General features: G+C 39.4%; 1 protein-coding gene across 15 annotated transcripts in view; it reads left to right on the top strand.

Annotated features, from left to right (window-relative positions):
- FARS2 (phenylalanyl-tRNA synthetase 2, mitochondrial) overlaps positions 1-16,314 on the top strand; it is a 231,091-nt gene that overhangs the window by 140,528 nt on the left and 74,249 nt on the right. For 13 of the 15 annotated variants that reach the window (XR_011683305.1, XM_071452559.1, XM_071452542.1 and 10 more), the window contains one exon: positions 14,221-14,372. The exons of 1 other annotated variant lie outside the window; for it this stretch is intronic. Coding sequence is in view for 12 of the 14 variants with exons in the window: in XM_071452559.1 (XP_071308660.1) it covers positions 14,221-14,372 (152 nt within the window). In the remaining 2 variants the exon portion in view is untranslated. Of the gene's footprint in view, positions 1-3,760; positions 3,897-4,423; positions 4,599-14,220; positions 14,373-16,314 lie in introns of those variants that run through there. One more of the 15 variants, XR_011683332.1, reaches the window with a different exon arrangement.

Here is a 16,314-nt window from a genome sequence, read left to right as displayed (position 1 = left end):
TAAATCGATTCCCTGGTTGCTGCATTTTCAGATATTTTTCATCAAGATTAGGTGACTTCATGCTAAAATGGTTATTCATTTATTATGTTTATTTTCTAATAGTGCATCTATTAAAGCCAAATATGCAACCATTAGTATGTAAATTTAACTTGGATGTTTGAACAAATAAGGTATAGCTTCAACTGTGACTTATTGTATAGATAGTTTTAATGTAATTGAAGATATATAATGTGTGTGTCTGCACGTGGAGATACAGTAGAGAATAGATGATGATGTTGTAGCATAAACATTTTACTGGCATGACTTTGGGAAGGTTGAATATCTAAGAGTGACTTACATAGATCATCTTAAGCAAACGTCAATAAAACCTTGCAGTGCTGTATACCATCTCAGGTTTGTCTGTATGCTCTGCAGAACACCATGAAACTCCTTTTTTAGTGTTGGATGTGCATGGAAGGTGAGCAAAAATACCTTCTTCATTGCAGAGATGCTGCACTAAGCTGCACGATTGGGTTAGAAATCACTTGATTATCAAGTCTTCTCATCAGGATTTTCCATCCTGTATCATTTGTAGGTAGTGCTGGTATTGAAGCTCTGGGAACCTGAGCCCTCTGGCCCCAGCCAGGCAAAGTACTGAAGCACATGCTGAGCTTTAAACTTGCAAGCAGTCCCATTTAAATCAATGCAATAGTTCCTATGCTCAGTCAAACATAACCCAAATGCCTAAATAGCTTCAGGTCAGAGATCTCCACATTTCCTGGGATCCAACTGAGAGTGATCAGCACCTTGCAGGGTTGAAGCAATGGAAACTTTCAAAATGACTGTTACAAGCAAGAAGAGTTTAATCTGACAAATCATAAACTCAATTTGCAAAATCTTTGTTCTAAGCCAGTTTTACTGATCAAGACTTGTGTAAAAAAAGTCAACAAGAAAAATTCTTGAGAGTAAACAGAACTTGAATTCCCATTCTCAACTAAAGAAAGTTGGCTGAAAACACAGTAAGGAGAGAAGAAAGTAGGGGCTCAGAATGAGCAAATGGGATGGACAGTCACATGGGACTGAATACAAAGCACTAATGCACTCATATAAGACAAAGTGAAAGGAACATAAAAGAGAGAAGTGCTGTACTTTGAGCATTGGGGGCAATATGAAAAATTCTGGTTTAAAGTTAAATTTAAGCAGATTGGGAGGAGTAGGATGAGAAGAGAAAAAAGACACAGGAGAGGAGAGTAGGTTTATGGCAAAAACGGTTGAGGCTGATGCAGAAGTCTTTTTCTAGATAATCAGAAAGTTTTCCTGGGTTTTGTACTGTACACATCTACTCCTGATCTCCTTTTGAAAGATCAACAAGTATGAGGGACCACAAAAATTATGACCACAAGCCATCAAAGCTAGTTTCTAAAGTACTATCATCAGTTTTGAGATGAGTGTGGGGGACTTCAGTTCTGCGTCTGGATTTGTGAAACAGTGTGTCAGAACCCTGACCCATGACAAAGGCTGTACTGAGATGATATTCACAGAACCACAGAATATCCTGAGCTGGAAGGGACCCACAAGGAGCATCACAGTCCAGCTCCTGGCCTTCTACAGGGCTACCCAAGAATTGCACCATGTGCCTGAGAGCATATTACTGAAACTCTTGGTAAGAATAAGCACTGAAAAGGGATGTGGTTCCCAACAATCTAGCTGCTGCCCTCTGAGCTAATACCAATGATGCAGATTTTCTCACATACCCTGTTTCCATCCCTCCACCCACCCACTGCAATCTAGTCTCACTGATAGCCTCCCATTGAACCTGAACAAATCAGCAATGGTTTAATTCCTCTCTGCTTGTACTTTTCTAAGTAAATAAAATGAATAAATAAAAAATGTCAATAGCCCTTTCTGCCTAGATTAGTTGGTGGTATTTATCTTATGTACTATGTTGTCTGCTGAAGTACCAAAGGGCAAAGTAAATCCATTTAATCCATTTAGCAGACACCTTGGTAACAGTTGGATGTACAGACAAGCCTATGACATTCATTAGCAAAACCACCACTCTCTTCCACCTATGTTCCTTGAAAATACTTTAAGTATGTCTATGTTGTTTTCACAGTCTTAGAATAGTTGAAAACTCTCCTGTTCACCTCTGTTGACTTGTCCCATCCCAATAGTACATTTAGTTTAGATTTAGCTGGTGGTGACTTGAAGCAAAATAGCTTCTTTTTTTAATGTTAAGGAGTTTCTGCTTTGTACACAACTGTCACAGCTGGAATTTGTTTTGAGTGGTTGGAGTATGTGTGGATATGTATATATATGTTTAGAGAGCAAAAATATTTCATCCTTACTTTGTTGTCTATGCTAACACACACTTTAAACACCAGTACATTTTTTATATCATGGCAGGTAACTCCAGAACCTGGATGTAATTTTGTGTTTCCTATAGATTTTCAATTATGTGAGAGGTCCAGGGCTTTACTAATAAACTTAGCAACTGCCACAGGGGATTTTGGAAGCTAGCTTTGTGGGATACCAGTGTATCCACCTGGCAGATGTCCTCTCTTTTGACTGCAGATCCAGAGACAGCAGCTGAGACTTTTCTTCATTTGAAGGGTTTTGGTGGGTTTGGGCTGTTTGTTACCACTCCTCCCAGAGCCTTGTTTCTCACAGTGTTAGGATGAGAAGCATAGGGTTTTTTTGTTTTGTTTTGTTTCCCAAGTGCTCATGTTCCCATGTGCTGTTCTGCTCGGCTGTTCCACATGTACCACAGGAGCTACTTTTGTGGCTACACTGTGAGATGAATCAGGGAGCTTTTTCCTCTGCAGTTCCTTAAAGCTGTATCAGTTCCCTGATTCACTTCTCAGTGTTGCTTCATGCCTTCAGCACAACTGATGAGACAGCACTTTTGTTTTTGGAGGCAGTATAGAAGGTGAGGGGTGAATATAACCAGCAGGTGTGTCCTCAGTACTACTGAAAGACATTCCCAGTAAATGAGAACAGGGACTTCCTGTTCCCCACCAGGGACTTCCTTCCAATTTGTTTTTAAACAAAAAGCTACTGCAGCCTTGACTGCATTTTGTCTGCACCACTTCTGTGTCATGTAGATAAAAAATGATTTTGCAGTTATGAATGCTGCTGCACTGATTAGAACCATTTTACTGCTGATGTCTTTTTTTCCTAAGCAGAAGCCAATGCACCCTAGTCAAAGTGCACCTGATACTATCTAAATTATTACTTAGCAAAAACTGCAATAAGCTTCAAAAAGCATATGTTACAGTGGTTGGCTCTGATCTCTAAACCCCATATATTTGCAATTTGACTGGCTGAGGCTCTTTGAAACAAATAGCTCACAAATGAGTAATTCCGCTGCTGAATATATCAACCGATCTTTATTGCATCCCAAATGATGGAGTATAATGGTTATACAAAGTGCTTAAATAAGCCATGCAGTAATTTCCAGCAGTGATATATATGCTGAAACCCACATTAAATTAATATTAGGTGAGGGAGTAAACCTGGAAATCTAAAGTAACAATAGATTTTGCATAGGTTGCTGGAAGCTATGATAACCAGCTGCTAGTGGTTTTGACAGAAGTCCACTTATGTTCAGAGCTTTCAGTTTGTTGTCTACAAAAGTATGCAGCTAGTCAGGAGGGTAACCCTTACACATTTCCAATGGTTTTCCAATATTGGTTTAATTTAAACTGTGAGTAATAGAATTCTGGTCTTTGGCCCTGACCTGAGAAGTGACTCAATAATTCTGTTTTCCATGCTGTTTCAGTTGTAGTTGTCTTGCACCTCCTGCCTTGGCATCTCTTCTCCAAACTGCCTTAGGGTGGAAAGTTCTTCAGGACAGGAATTAGCATTTTGTGCTCTGTCTGCCTAATGGAACCCTGGTTTCTGGCTGGCAGCCTTAGGTAATTGCCACAATCTGAATATGTGCATGCTATAGCAGGGTTAAATACATTTTTTTGAGTATACATTATGCATTATGCATCTGTTTAAAATGTGTCCAAGCACACACTGTGTATGTGTCTTCAGAGATACAGGTGTGTGCTGGTGTGCACACACAACCACAGAAATATAAAGGGGGAAAAAAAGAAATCTCAAAACTATTAGGAAATAAGCTCTTATTCATTTTTCCAGAGTTAGCTAAAAAGATGGGAGTTGTCATACGTGAGTTTATTTGATAGTTCTTTTAACACTGGTGCCAATGTTTTACATGTAAAATATACACCTTGCAAAGAGCTTTTGATAAAGTGATCTTTAAAATCATGCCTAAGCCTCTACAGTCATCATCTGTAGCATGATTAGACCTTGCAGCTGAGCTGTGGAGTGTCCCTAGGAAATGAGGGCTGGGAAGAGCAATCTCTGTATGTGTGTATGCATGAACAGAAGCACCTTTTGAAGTACATGGTGTTAATAAAAAACCCCTGATTTTCAGCTATCACTTCTCTGATCAGAATATGAATTAGGCTACAGAGAATAGCCAAACAACAGAAGGCACAGTTGGGAAGAACTGTATTATTCTTATCATACCAATCCTCAATTTCATTCATCTTGCTACTGTGAGAGACACATGAACCACTGCAGTGACAGCCTAAACCAAAATGTGACAAGTAAGTGATGCTTTGGGGTGCATGTGCTGCAGAGGATTTGGCTATGTGGTTTTAGAAAAATTAATAATGGGAAGAAATCCCCTCTTTTGAGGATTGATTACATCCTCCTGCCTGTGCAGAAGTGCATATGCAATCCAATAATCCAATTTGCATAATTATTCCCACATGTAACCTGTTCTCCTAAATCAGCAGGAGTGGACCATTTTCTGATTCTTGTAAAATTAGGAAAGGCATTAAAGAAATATCTGTTCTGCACCAAGATTCTGCTTGTAGAGATTTAAATGTTCTTTACATTTTGTCATTGCACACTGAAATGCTTAGTGTACTTTTTGTACCTTTTTGTGCTTGGTCTGTTCTCTGCTTAGGGCTTCTCTGTAGTTTTTTCTTTCTAAGTGTTGTTAATCTTTAGCAGGAGTATAGCTTTAGGAACACTCAGGGTCTGTCTGAGAGAAAAAAATTAAAGAGTTTTGTCCCTCTTCTGAGTAATGGACAAGTAGAGCCTTTCATTTCAGTTTCTCTCTAGCTTACTTACTGTAGTTCAAAGTTTTAGCTTGCTACACTACTTTGGTGTTTTATTGTGAGTTTTGAACTTCAGAGGTTGTAATTTGTGTGAATTTAGAACTTAAGTGGGGAGGTAGGTTGAAGGATGTGAAGTTGGCTAATCTGGAAACTAAAAATGCTGGATTTTGCCAAGAGTCATAGAATCATATAATCCTTATGTGGCAGCAGCTCTCTGGCCACAGAGAGCAACAGATGACTTCCCCAGGCATTTTCCTGGGGAAGGCTGTGAGAAGATCAGAGAAAAGAATGAGAAACAATTCTTACCTCCACTTGCTGCACCTGTTGTTGTGCATGTGTGGAATGTGTTATGGAGATTGTTTACTAAAGGGTGATTTCTTAATTGGACAGTGGATGTTGTTTGGATGGATTGACCAGTTAGGTCAAATCTGTATTGGACTGTCTGTAAGGGTTACAAGTTTTTTTATAGTATAGTATAGTATGGTAGAATAAAGCAATGGATCAGCCTTCTGCAATCATGGAGTCAATGCTAATTATTACCCAGCTGGGGGCCTGCAGCGACATCCTTAGGGTTGGAAAAGACCTCTTAGATCACCAAGTCCACTGTTATGCTATCATCATCATCATTCCCTACTAAGCCATATCCCCAGGTGCCACATACACTTCCAGGGACAGTGATTTTACCACTTCCCTGGGCAGCCTCTTCCTCTGCCACTTGGGCAGTTTTCCCAAGACAAGAAGGAAACCCAGCTGTATCAGTGGTACTGGAAGTTATAAAAATATTTCAAAACCACCAGTAACTTGCCTAGGTAAATTTCTGTACATGGTGAGATGGTACAGATTAGCTCTGGGAAGTGTAGAAAAATAATTCTTTTGTAATATAGTAATGTCCAAGGCATTATCTGAAGTTATAGCCAAGAGATATGAAGTGTCATTGCTGATGTATTGGAAATCTCTGTGTTTTTTAGGAAGGAGAAAGAAAAAGAAGAATAAATTGATAGGTGGGAAGAAGGAGTTTTTCAGGTGTTGCATGTGCCTGTAAGATTCACAGTGCCAGCTTACTTTGGTGTAAGTCACATTCAAGTGTTCTGGAGATTCTGCAATTTAAACATAACTCTCTGGAATGTTGCACTTAATGAGCAGAAAAGGAAATACAATCAACACTGTTTTATATGAGGTTTTTCGTCTAAGCCAAAATAAAATATTGGGTGCACTTTGTTTCCATTGTTATGCTATGTGATTGGGAGAAGTACATCTTCGTATTGCTGCAGACTCTTTCCAAATACTCACATTGTTTATTTAGATATAACTCTTCTATATGAATTGTTGATGAGTACAGTATTTTACTCCACTGAGCTATTTATCTCAGCATTATTATTAAGCATAATGAGAAAAAATATACAAGCCAAACCATCAGAAAGAAGGAAACCTGACTTCTGAGTATGGCAAACACCAAATGCCTGCAGCAACCAAAGCCTTCTGCAGGAATTGCAGGTGCTCAGCACTGCTGAAGAGAAAATTCTTAGTAACTTCTGAGAAGTTGGGTTTCTGCTGACTTATACCAGCTTAATACCTGTTACTGGCAGGCATGGCAGGTATTTTTAGAGAAGTGCAGGACACATATGTTTTTTTATTCAGTGACATTTTGTTTTCTGAGGTTTGTATCTTCTCTTCTTTTTACCCTTGCCTGTGATTTTGCCTGTGGCATGGGATATTTGGGTAGGAAGAGCAGGCAGAATATGGACAGCCCATGCAAAAGGCAGTCATAAGTGTTAATTACTAGTTTTGGTGTGAGAATCCACTTTGCCATTTTGGTGATTCGAAATCACTGGATTCCTTTCCCAGGATGGCAGCTTGCTTGTTTTCTATTGAAGACATCACAACAGAGTAAGGATTGTGCCATCAGTTCCACCTGGTGTCACATGAGTTCTGTGGTAGCAACTGCTCAAATGGAAAAGTGATAACAGAAAAAGCATTTCTTGGTTTTTAGTTGTTTTGCAGTGATCCATCTATGATTGAGATGGGGAAAATGAGCACCATGAAGCCAACTAGCTTGGTAGGCCATGAGCTAGGGGCCTGGGAAAGAAGCATGAGGAAAATGCATTTTTTTTTCCACAGTGGACATAGAACTGCTGAAGGAAAATGTCAGGCTAATTGCTTCTTCACCCTGCTGCTTTCAAAAGGGGTTTGTAAGGAGCTGTGATGTGGAAGTGAGTAGTAGAGAACCATCCCTTTTGGTGGTTCTCCCTGTGAGTCCTACTTTGTTCTATGGAAATGAGAAGTCATTTTTGCCTCATTAAACACAGAGCATGGAGTCCATCACTGGTATTTAGGAATAATTTATACTTATCCTTTGGTGTTTTTTATAATCAGATCACAAGAAGCAAGGCATATCCAAATGCCCAAGGGAACAGGTATCTGGGAATATCTCTGCTGTGTACACTGTAAGACCCTTGCTTTTAATAAGATTAGGTCAATACCTTCGTCTTCTTTATGTCTTTCCTGACTTTTTTTTCAATTCCCCACTTATCATTTAGAATCATAACCCTTTCAGTGGCAATGCAAGGGCTCTTTTGTGTCTGGAAATCTTCTCAAAAGCCATACCTTATTTCTTGGCTTTCTGACCGCAGGTCAGTTTAAAATGCATATTTGCACTCAGAGAAGTATATTGTGACTTTAAACTTGACACATTTTTCATTACAAATTTAAACAAGCTTGACTTTAAAGTTACTGCATTTTAATAAAATGTAAGAACACAGTGTCCCTTTCCAGTGGGGCCACAGAGGCTTAGTAATCAGCATTATTTTTGGGTGAATGTGTGTAAAGGAAAGCATTCTATTCCCTCATTCTACCACAGCACCAGGCCTGTTGTGCATTTTTTCTGCTGCTTGAAAAATGTGGAGCTTATCAATGAAGTTTAATCTCTTCACTGGCTGTTACAGATCTTAATTTTTTCATATTAGGTACTGACTTTCCTTTGTCAGGCAGATTCCTCCATATGAGCGGTAACTTTTAGCATGCAAGAAAGGTTGCACTTGCTCCTGTGCATGTGCACGTGTGTGCATTTATTTTGTGTCTTAAGGGGGTTTACCTGAGGAAAGGTGCTTGATAAGCATTGAAAAAGGTGACTAAGTGGGATGACACGGAGAGCTACCTGGTGACTGCTTAGGAAGAATATAAGCAATTCAACTATTTTTTGCTTTCCACCTTCAGGGAACCTGGAATGGGGCTCAAGAAAAAAAATGTTATCTCCAACATGACCCTGTAGGGTGTAGTTTAGGTGGGAAGGGGACAGAGCTGTCACAGTGACATGCATGGCATGAAGAGAGCGACCTGATCCACAGGTTTGTGTCATCTCACACTGAAGGCTGAGACTTAGCTAGGAAGACAAGTCTGTAGCCCCAGGGCACCTCCCTGTTCAACTTGGATGTAGAATGTCAGAACCACAGGATGAGTCAAGTTGGAAGGCACCCCAGCAGGTTGTCTGGTCCAACCTCCCTGCTCAAACAGTCTTGTCCCAGAGCACATGGGACAGGATTGCATCTGGATCATTCTTGAATATCTCCATGTACAAAGAAAACCTCCTCCACTCAGAATGGTCCATGTACAAGCAGAGTTCCTGAAATCCATGGAGCACTTGATGTTCCCATGAGCATATGGTGTTCCCTGTACCTGTATGTGAGCTTTTCAAAGTTAAGAACTCTGTTGGGGTGAGCAGATTGGTGTCTAAAAAGGGCTGATCATACTTCTGTGTTCATTCACTGAAAGGCTCAGAGCATCAGTGGATGCTAACATGCTTCTGTCACTCCCTGCAGGAGTGCATTGATCCCAGACTAGTCCATTTGCTTTGGTTTTAAGAGCTTAATCACAAAATATATTTTATATCTGCTTATCAGACATTATGGTAGTTGTCTGTTGAAATTTAATTTCCTCCTTTGAAGATGTATTTGTGTTTACACATAAAAATGTATATATATATGTGTGTGTGTGTGTGTGTATACATGTATGAATATATAGAACTTGCTATATATATCTAAGGAAAAAATCAATTTGGTAAGAAGGGTATAAAACTTTTAATAATGGGGAACATTGTGACTAAATTTTAAGCCACAGCAGCCAAGAAATTCGAAATTATGTTCCCTGCAGCAACTGTAATTTGTCTACACTGGTCATAAATACGGAAGTGTAAATCTAGGAGCATACACACTAATACAGGAAACTTCGTTATGTGCATGGGGGTTAAGTTACTGCTGTAAATTTGCAAATTTTAATTTCATGCCTGTTACGTGTTTAAATTTCCTATGATAACACTGAATTAATGTAGTTTCACCATGGAATATATTAAGAAAGGCTTAGTTATTACAGGACTGTAGTTTTCATTTTGATGAGAATATGATGTTGCATTAAAACTGTGTAGTTTATGTAGATATTTCTCCAAAACATGAGCAAGACAGGACTGTTAAAGCTTAGCAGCCACGATGCTGCTAAGTCTCATATTTTTCTGACTTAGACTGGTGATGGCAGTAAAGCATGGCTGACTTTTTAATAGCCTGGCTTCCGTGGAATTGCTAACCCAGTTTCTGGTGCGTGTTGTCGTTAACCTTGCATTTGTGTCGCCACTGTCAAAATACAAGTACAGCTTTTCCTCTGCTGTGTTTGTCACTCGTTTGTTTTGTCCCATCTGCAGCTGGCAGCCAGGAAGGAATGGAGTGAGCAGCCACAGCACAAAACTTCTCCTGTCCCCTTGCCTTGTTGCACCCATCTGGGGGAAATGGCTTTTCTTCCTAATTACAAATATTTGTGGAAAGTGCTGGTGTCCATCCTGTTTGGGACTCTGTGCTAAAGACACTTCACAGCCTTGTGTGGGTTATTCACTGGCACTGGCTGTTCATTATTGCCAGCTGTTTTTACTGTAGCTTACTGTAGCTTGGGAGGTTCTGCCCTCAGAAAGAAGTTTTCTCTCTCTTACCACTGTGAGGTATTTGGATCCAGCCTAGCTGATGATCCTTTGCCATGTGTGGATGAACAGATACCACTCTTATGGTGACCACTTGATTCCTGCTGCCAAAGCATCCAGAGTAGTGGCCAGGTGTGGCAACATACACAGAGCCCAAGTATTTCCAATTTTATGTTGACAAATGAGTTCTGATGGATCCGGTTGCTGCTTAAGACAGCTGCCCCCCAATAACTCGAGCTGCTGCAATTCTTCATTCAGCACATCCAGTGAGAGGGACTATTTTCAGCTGGCTACAGCAGGCTGTGAGCTGCAGTGGTGAAGAAACAGGCAGATGTTTGTTTTATCAGCTGCTGCAGGGGCAATAATCTCAGAAAAGCAGAGCAGAGCGGTAGAGATGAGGAATTCCCTAAACTATCACCAGCCCATATGAAAGACTAACAGCCCTGTGTTTTTAGTGGCACACTCCTCAGATGTAGGCATAGGCAAGGCAGGCTGGCAGAGCAGGTTATAGCACTGGTGTCCAACTACCCATTTCTATACTAAAATTAGCATCCTGAGAGGGAAAAGCTTTCAGGTTTAGGAAATACTTGGCTTATTTAGTAGTCAGAGAAAGGACTTTGACTAATGACTAGGAAACATATAACATGACTAGGAAACATACATCAGAGAAAGAACTTTGACTAATGACTAGAAAACATATATCATATATAACATGTGGATCACCATAAACTTCCATTTTATTATTTAAAGAAATTATAGTCATTCAGAACTCCTAAATGCTTTCACTTTGGGTGATTGAAAAATGTGGTGTCATTTATTATTTCCAAGATTTCCTACAAGATGGGTTCAGTGGAGTCCTATAGATAGTGTTATTTCTGGGAAAGCATTTGTTTTCTGAGGCTGTCGAAAAATAGTGATAGTGTGCTGGTGTTTGAAACAGAAAGTGAACAGAATGTTTAAAGTAGCACTGTGGTGTCAAAACTTTGACAGAACCAAAAGGAGGGGTGCAGGATGTCTGTGCATCAGCAGTGCTTACTGACACTTTGCCAGTGCCCTGCAGCAGCACTCTGCAGGTGGGATCAGTTCTGCCATTTCCTAAACCTCTTTTCAGTTCCTCAAAAACCTAAGGGAGTGATCAGGGCATGAAGCAGGAACAGCAGGGCTTCCAGGCTCGGGTGGTGTGCTAGGGTTCAGCCAACACACAGCCTGCAGAACCAGATGTGTCCTGGTAGCTTCTCCAAACATTGTTTTGGAGGACTCCTGAGCCATGAAGAGAATGTAGCTGGAAGTGGTGGCTGGAGACAACAACAGAGTAGAAGATTTAGTGGAAGAACATATTTCTCTCAAGGGGAGCCTTTGAAATGTCTGTAAATTCATAACAAATGGTCTCCAGGGTTGGCATTTGCCTTGAACTTGAAAAAGGACCAAAGTCAATGGACTTTGGACCAGTCTGCTGTTATAGAGCAGGAGAGTTAAGAAAGGATCAAAGAATGGCAAAGTGGTCCGTTGGACCACAGCATGTATTTGCTGGAGTGCCTGAATACAAATTTAGGAACTTCATTTTGGCATGCCAATTGGAGGCTCTTTAGTAGCCTATTCGCATTTTAGGTGTAGCTAATAACTATGATGTGACTCATGGAGCTCTACAGCAAACAGATCGATACATTTGAGAACTAGGAATTTTATCCTTATACTAACTTTGGTGTTGATATAGGACTTACTGCAATGATATTGACTGCAGCCAGGTGGTGAAGGGACAATATAATATGGGATTATTGCCTTGCCTTTTACCATAAAAGATTTTTCTGTATTACAAGGCTCTGAGAAAAGGTTAGTAGCTAATAATAAAAAGTTATGCTTATGTTATGTTTTACGCATTTGTCCTTTCAGTCTTTGTAACACAAGCATACAGACACAAAATTACAACAATTCTCTATCCACACTAGTGACACTGGAGAGAAAAAGCTGCACACACAGAGAAAATGAATTCCTGCCAAAACCAGCAATAACAAAAGCATCTCTATGTTACTGCTTCCCATGGACAGGCCATCTCTGGGGAGCAGGGCCCCATCACATGTGATGGCTACCTGGGAAAATAAACACCATCACTCCGCATATCCCTTCTTCCCACTTTATATACTGAGCAGGTTGTTGTAGGATGAAATATCCCTTTGGTCATTTGGGATCACCTGTCCCAGCTGTGTCTCCTCCCAAATTCTCCAGCTTTCTTGAGTATGGCAATATAGAAAGCAGGAAAGGTTCTGGCTCTGTGCAAATGCTGCCCAGCAATAACAAAAGCATCTCTATGTTACCAACCGTGTGTTCAGCACAAATCCAAAACACAGCCCCATGCTTGCCCCTGTGAAGAAAATGAATTCCTGCCAAAACCAGCACAGGACATTTCTGAGTTACCTGGACATGAAATTAGTTTTCTTTATTGTCCTTATACCTGTGTGAATGAAAGTAGGTGCTTTGATCATGCTAAGGCTCATGAGCCACATCTTCTGGTTGATTAAATATCCTGAACTGTGAGTGCAGTGCATTTTGTATTAGTCCCACCAAGCTTTGAAGGGTGTTCAGTATATTCCTGAACTATAGCAGTGGTAAGTAAAGTGGTGGATAGGAATGAGGTAAGACTATAGGGGTCTACTGCAGGATCATAACTTTATTTACACTAACACATGTATCAAGGTGTTGTCTGAGGAGTATCTCCAGCATCTGCAGCTGCAACTTTTGTAGAGCAGAGACATTTGCATTTCATTCATCAGTGTTTTATCAAAAGCTCTTTTGCAATGGATTTGTTGTGCAAGTTTCCTTTTTTAATTTGATGTACAGGATATGAATTCATTTGACAAGTTTATTCCTTTAACAAGTTCAATAATCATTTGCGATTCGCAATTTTATTTGCTGGGGGTGTTATTAATTTAAAACTGGCACTGTATTCCTTATCAGATATTTATTGACTGGTTTACACTCTACAGAACAGTATTTGAGTAAATCAGAATGCTGTAAACTTGCCTTATTAACAGGTTTATTGCTTTAGCAGGTACTCACTTAAGTTTCCACTGCTCCATCATAAAACATTCCCAGACATGGAATACATTTTGGGTGAGATATTATATTGTATAGACCAAGGTGTACGCATGGAATCTCTTGTATATATAAAGGAAATAATACAATAAATGTTTTCTCCTGCAGACTCCAACTATCTTGTGCAAAAGTACTTTTTCCAACTGCAGAGAATTAATGCAAGGCAGAAGTAAGATACTGTATGACCTATAGGTCATGAAAGGAGAACGTTACCATTTTCTGTTCTTCAAAGGGTGAAACATCTCACCAGAGGTGAGATCTGAAACCCACAGAGTCCTGGGAAGTTTCATCAAAACTAAAAAGTTAATGATCTGGTTTCATTTATCTTTCTATTCCCATTTTTACAAATAACAAGTTACACTATCTGCCCACTCTGTGTGGGCAGCAAAGGTTCCCCTTTGTGTTTAAAAGCCTACTGTGGTACTTGTGGAATGAATAACTATATTAACAGCTATACCTTTTGTGTTGTTGTAGATGTTTAAATGTCTACAAAAACCACCAGAAAGTGAACTGATCCCTCTTTTTAAGCCAAAGTGTGTTTCTTATTAAAACATTTTAACAAGAAGTTGCCCATTTATGACTGTTAAAAATTCAACAGTAAAAATAATAAATATGTTGTGTAATATAAGAGTTGTATAATATGCATACAGATTTTATACCTGAATGTGAGAAGAAGTTTTGAATATGCAAAAAGTCTGGAAAATGCTTTTAAAAAGTGCAATTCTACCCAGTGAAAAACCACCTGACATTATCTCTTCCTTCTAAGCAGCTCTGTTGCAAAAGTGTGTTCAGAGTCATAAATCTGATTTTAGCAAACAAAAACAAGATTTTTCTTATGAATGAAAAAACCAAAGTTGTTACGAGGGGATCTTTAAAAGACATTTCCTAGTATAAAATCTTCCATCTCAGTCATTTATGAGGTCAGTTTGCCCTTCAAAGACAATTTCAAAAAGCCTCTAAACTGTGTACTTTGTGTGTTATGTAAGTTCAGAACAGCTGTAGATATAGTTATCAAGTCCAACCATGTATAAAGGTATGTTTTTAAATTTCTTTTAGCCACTCAGCCGATATCCACCTTTGATCAATGACATCTCCTTCTGGCTGCCTTCTGAGACTTACTCTCAGAATGATTTCTATGATTTGGTTCGAACCATTGGTGGAGACTTGATAGAAAAGGTTGTCCTGCTGGATGAATTTTCCCATCCAAAGTAAGTGAAAATTTTAACACCCTTTTCCTGTGGTCATAGTATAAATATTTTGTGACTATTTTAGTTCTGTATACCAAGAAGTTCTTGATTCTTACAATATTTGTACATTTCATTTTTTAGCTGCAAAACTTTCCTGCAGCAAAAAAAAAAAACCCAACCAACTTTTTATTTAAAAGAAATACTGCCTATTTTTCAGTTTTCCACTAGTACTGAACTTCTGGTATTCAGACTCCCCCAATGCTTTGTGCTCAGGATTTGACAGCAACAGTGAACAGCTGCCTTCCTCAATACATCTGGCAGTGCGTGACACTCCTGTCCGGAGCGTGTCTGACATTCTAGTCCCGCTCTTTGCTAAGTGAATGAAGTTTGTCTCCTTGTTCTCTTCCTTTCTTCTTCTACTCTTGACACACTAGTAGACCTTTACTATAATGTCAGTGTTAATAATGGTTTGTTGTAGAATGCCATTGTTGGTGTTCAACTGTGAGGAAAAAAAAAAGACCTTGTTCATTTCTTTCTGACACTTATTTATATGCTGTTGAACAATCTCTCAGGTTTCAGAACATTATATGGGTATTGCAGCACTGACATGACCAGGGAGTGCACAGGGTATTTGTCCAACTGGTAATAACAGTTGCCTCAAAAGCAAACAAGTATCAGCTATTACATATGTACTGCTTTTCAATTTGCTGTTTCCAAATCAAGAAATAAAAAAGCTGCTGGCTATCTAGCTTTCTAAAACTGAGGTTTAAAATAATTTGTCTTGAGACTTTTTAAAGTGCTGTAGGAAGGCAAATAATAAACCTTTTTTGAAGATAACAGGAAAATGTTTCATGCTGTTCTCCAACACCTATAGATTTTTTATTTTCTGCTTTCTGCATCCAGGTATTTAACTCTGTTGTTCTTTTGAATTTGGTATGTGATGCAGGCCAGATGAATTGATTATTCTGTGGCGTAGTTTTCATGGCATTACAGTGGATTTTTATTTTCTGAGGGTTTTTTTCCTTTTTACCCTTTTTGTGTAGTATTATATGAGACTGTTTGTGCTATATGAAGAAACAGAAATGGAAATGAAATTTGTGTGGGCATCTTAAAGCTTTGAGTCATTAATTCTTGAGTCTTTCTCACATGCAAATCATGCAAAAGGATCTTAACTTACTCAAGATGGTGTGTGCAGAAGAGGAATACAGGTTAGGATAAGATAATGAGTACTTTTCATTGTAAAGAACAGAATATATCTTTCAGGGAAATTGGGAAACAAATTTATTGCAAGTATGGGTAACTTCTTATTGTCACTTGGAGTGCACCATAGTATCAGTTAGCACAAGGACGTAGACATTGAAGGCTCTGCACACAGATCCTGCTGTCTTCTATCATGATGGTTCTGAAACAGTAGAATCAACATTTTTGGTAAAAACTGGGTTGTTGAACCCCATTCTGGAACTGGTCCTTCCATTCATTCATGCCAGAAGTTTATTGTATGTGCTCAGTACTCATTGCCACTTTTTGCCTACATTCTCCTCAGTGATACCTAACCAGCAATTATCTTCTTTGTGACATCATCTCTTGGGGGAAAATCCTATGTGTAGTGCAAGCAGCTCTTCCAAGTCAGTAAGTTTGGAGAAATCTTGTTCCCTGCTTCCTCAAACAATGGCAGTATTATTCTGTGATTACTCTAAGCATCTTACTGGGGAAATCCACATATGCTCTGGCAGCCTGCCAGCAGCACTGCATCAGTCATGGCTCAACTCACAGATTATGCTTCTCTTCTTTGCTGAGAACATTGGCTTCCATACTAGTAGAGTGGTGAGGTGGGGACAGCATTCACTACTCTGGTTTTCTACTATGTGTGTTTTCTCCTTTGATATGCTTTCACACATGCAGAACATATTCCAGGGATGACAGTTGTTCCTCCTCAAGGAATACACCTCTGGTTCCCTCTGTG

The sequence above is a fragment of the Agelaius tricolor genome, unplaced genomic scaffold, assembly GCF_023055355.1.
Source record: "Agelaius tricolor isolate 1412-34295 unplaced genomic scaffold, bAgeTri1.0.p SCAF_2, whole genome shotgun sequence".
Taxonomy (NCBI): Eukaryota; Metazoa; Chordata; class Aves; order Passeriformes; family Icteridae; genus Agelaius; species Agelaius tricolor.
This window is presented reverse-complemented; position numbering and strand designations above follow the sequence as displayed.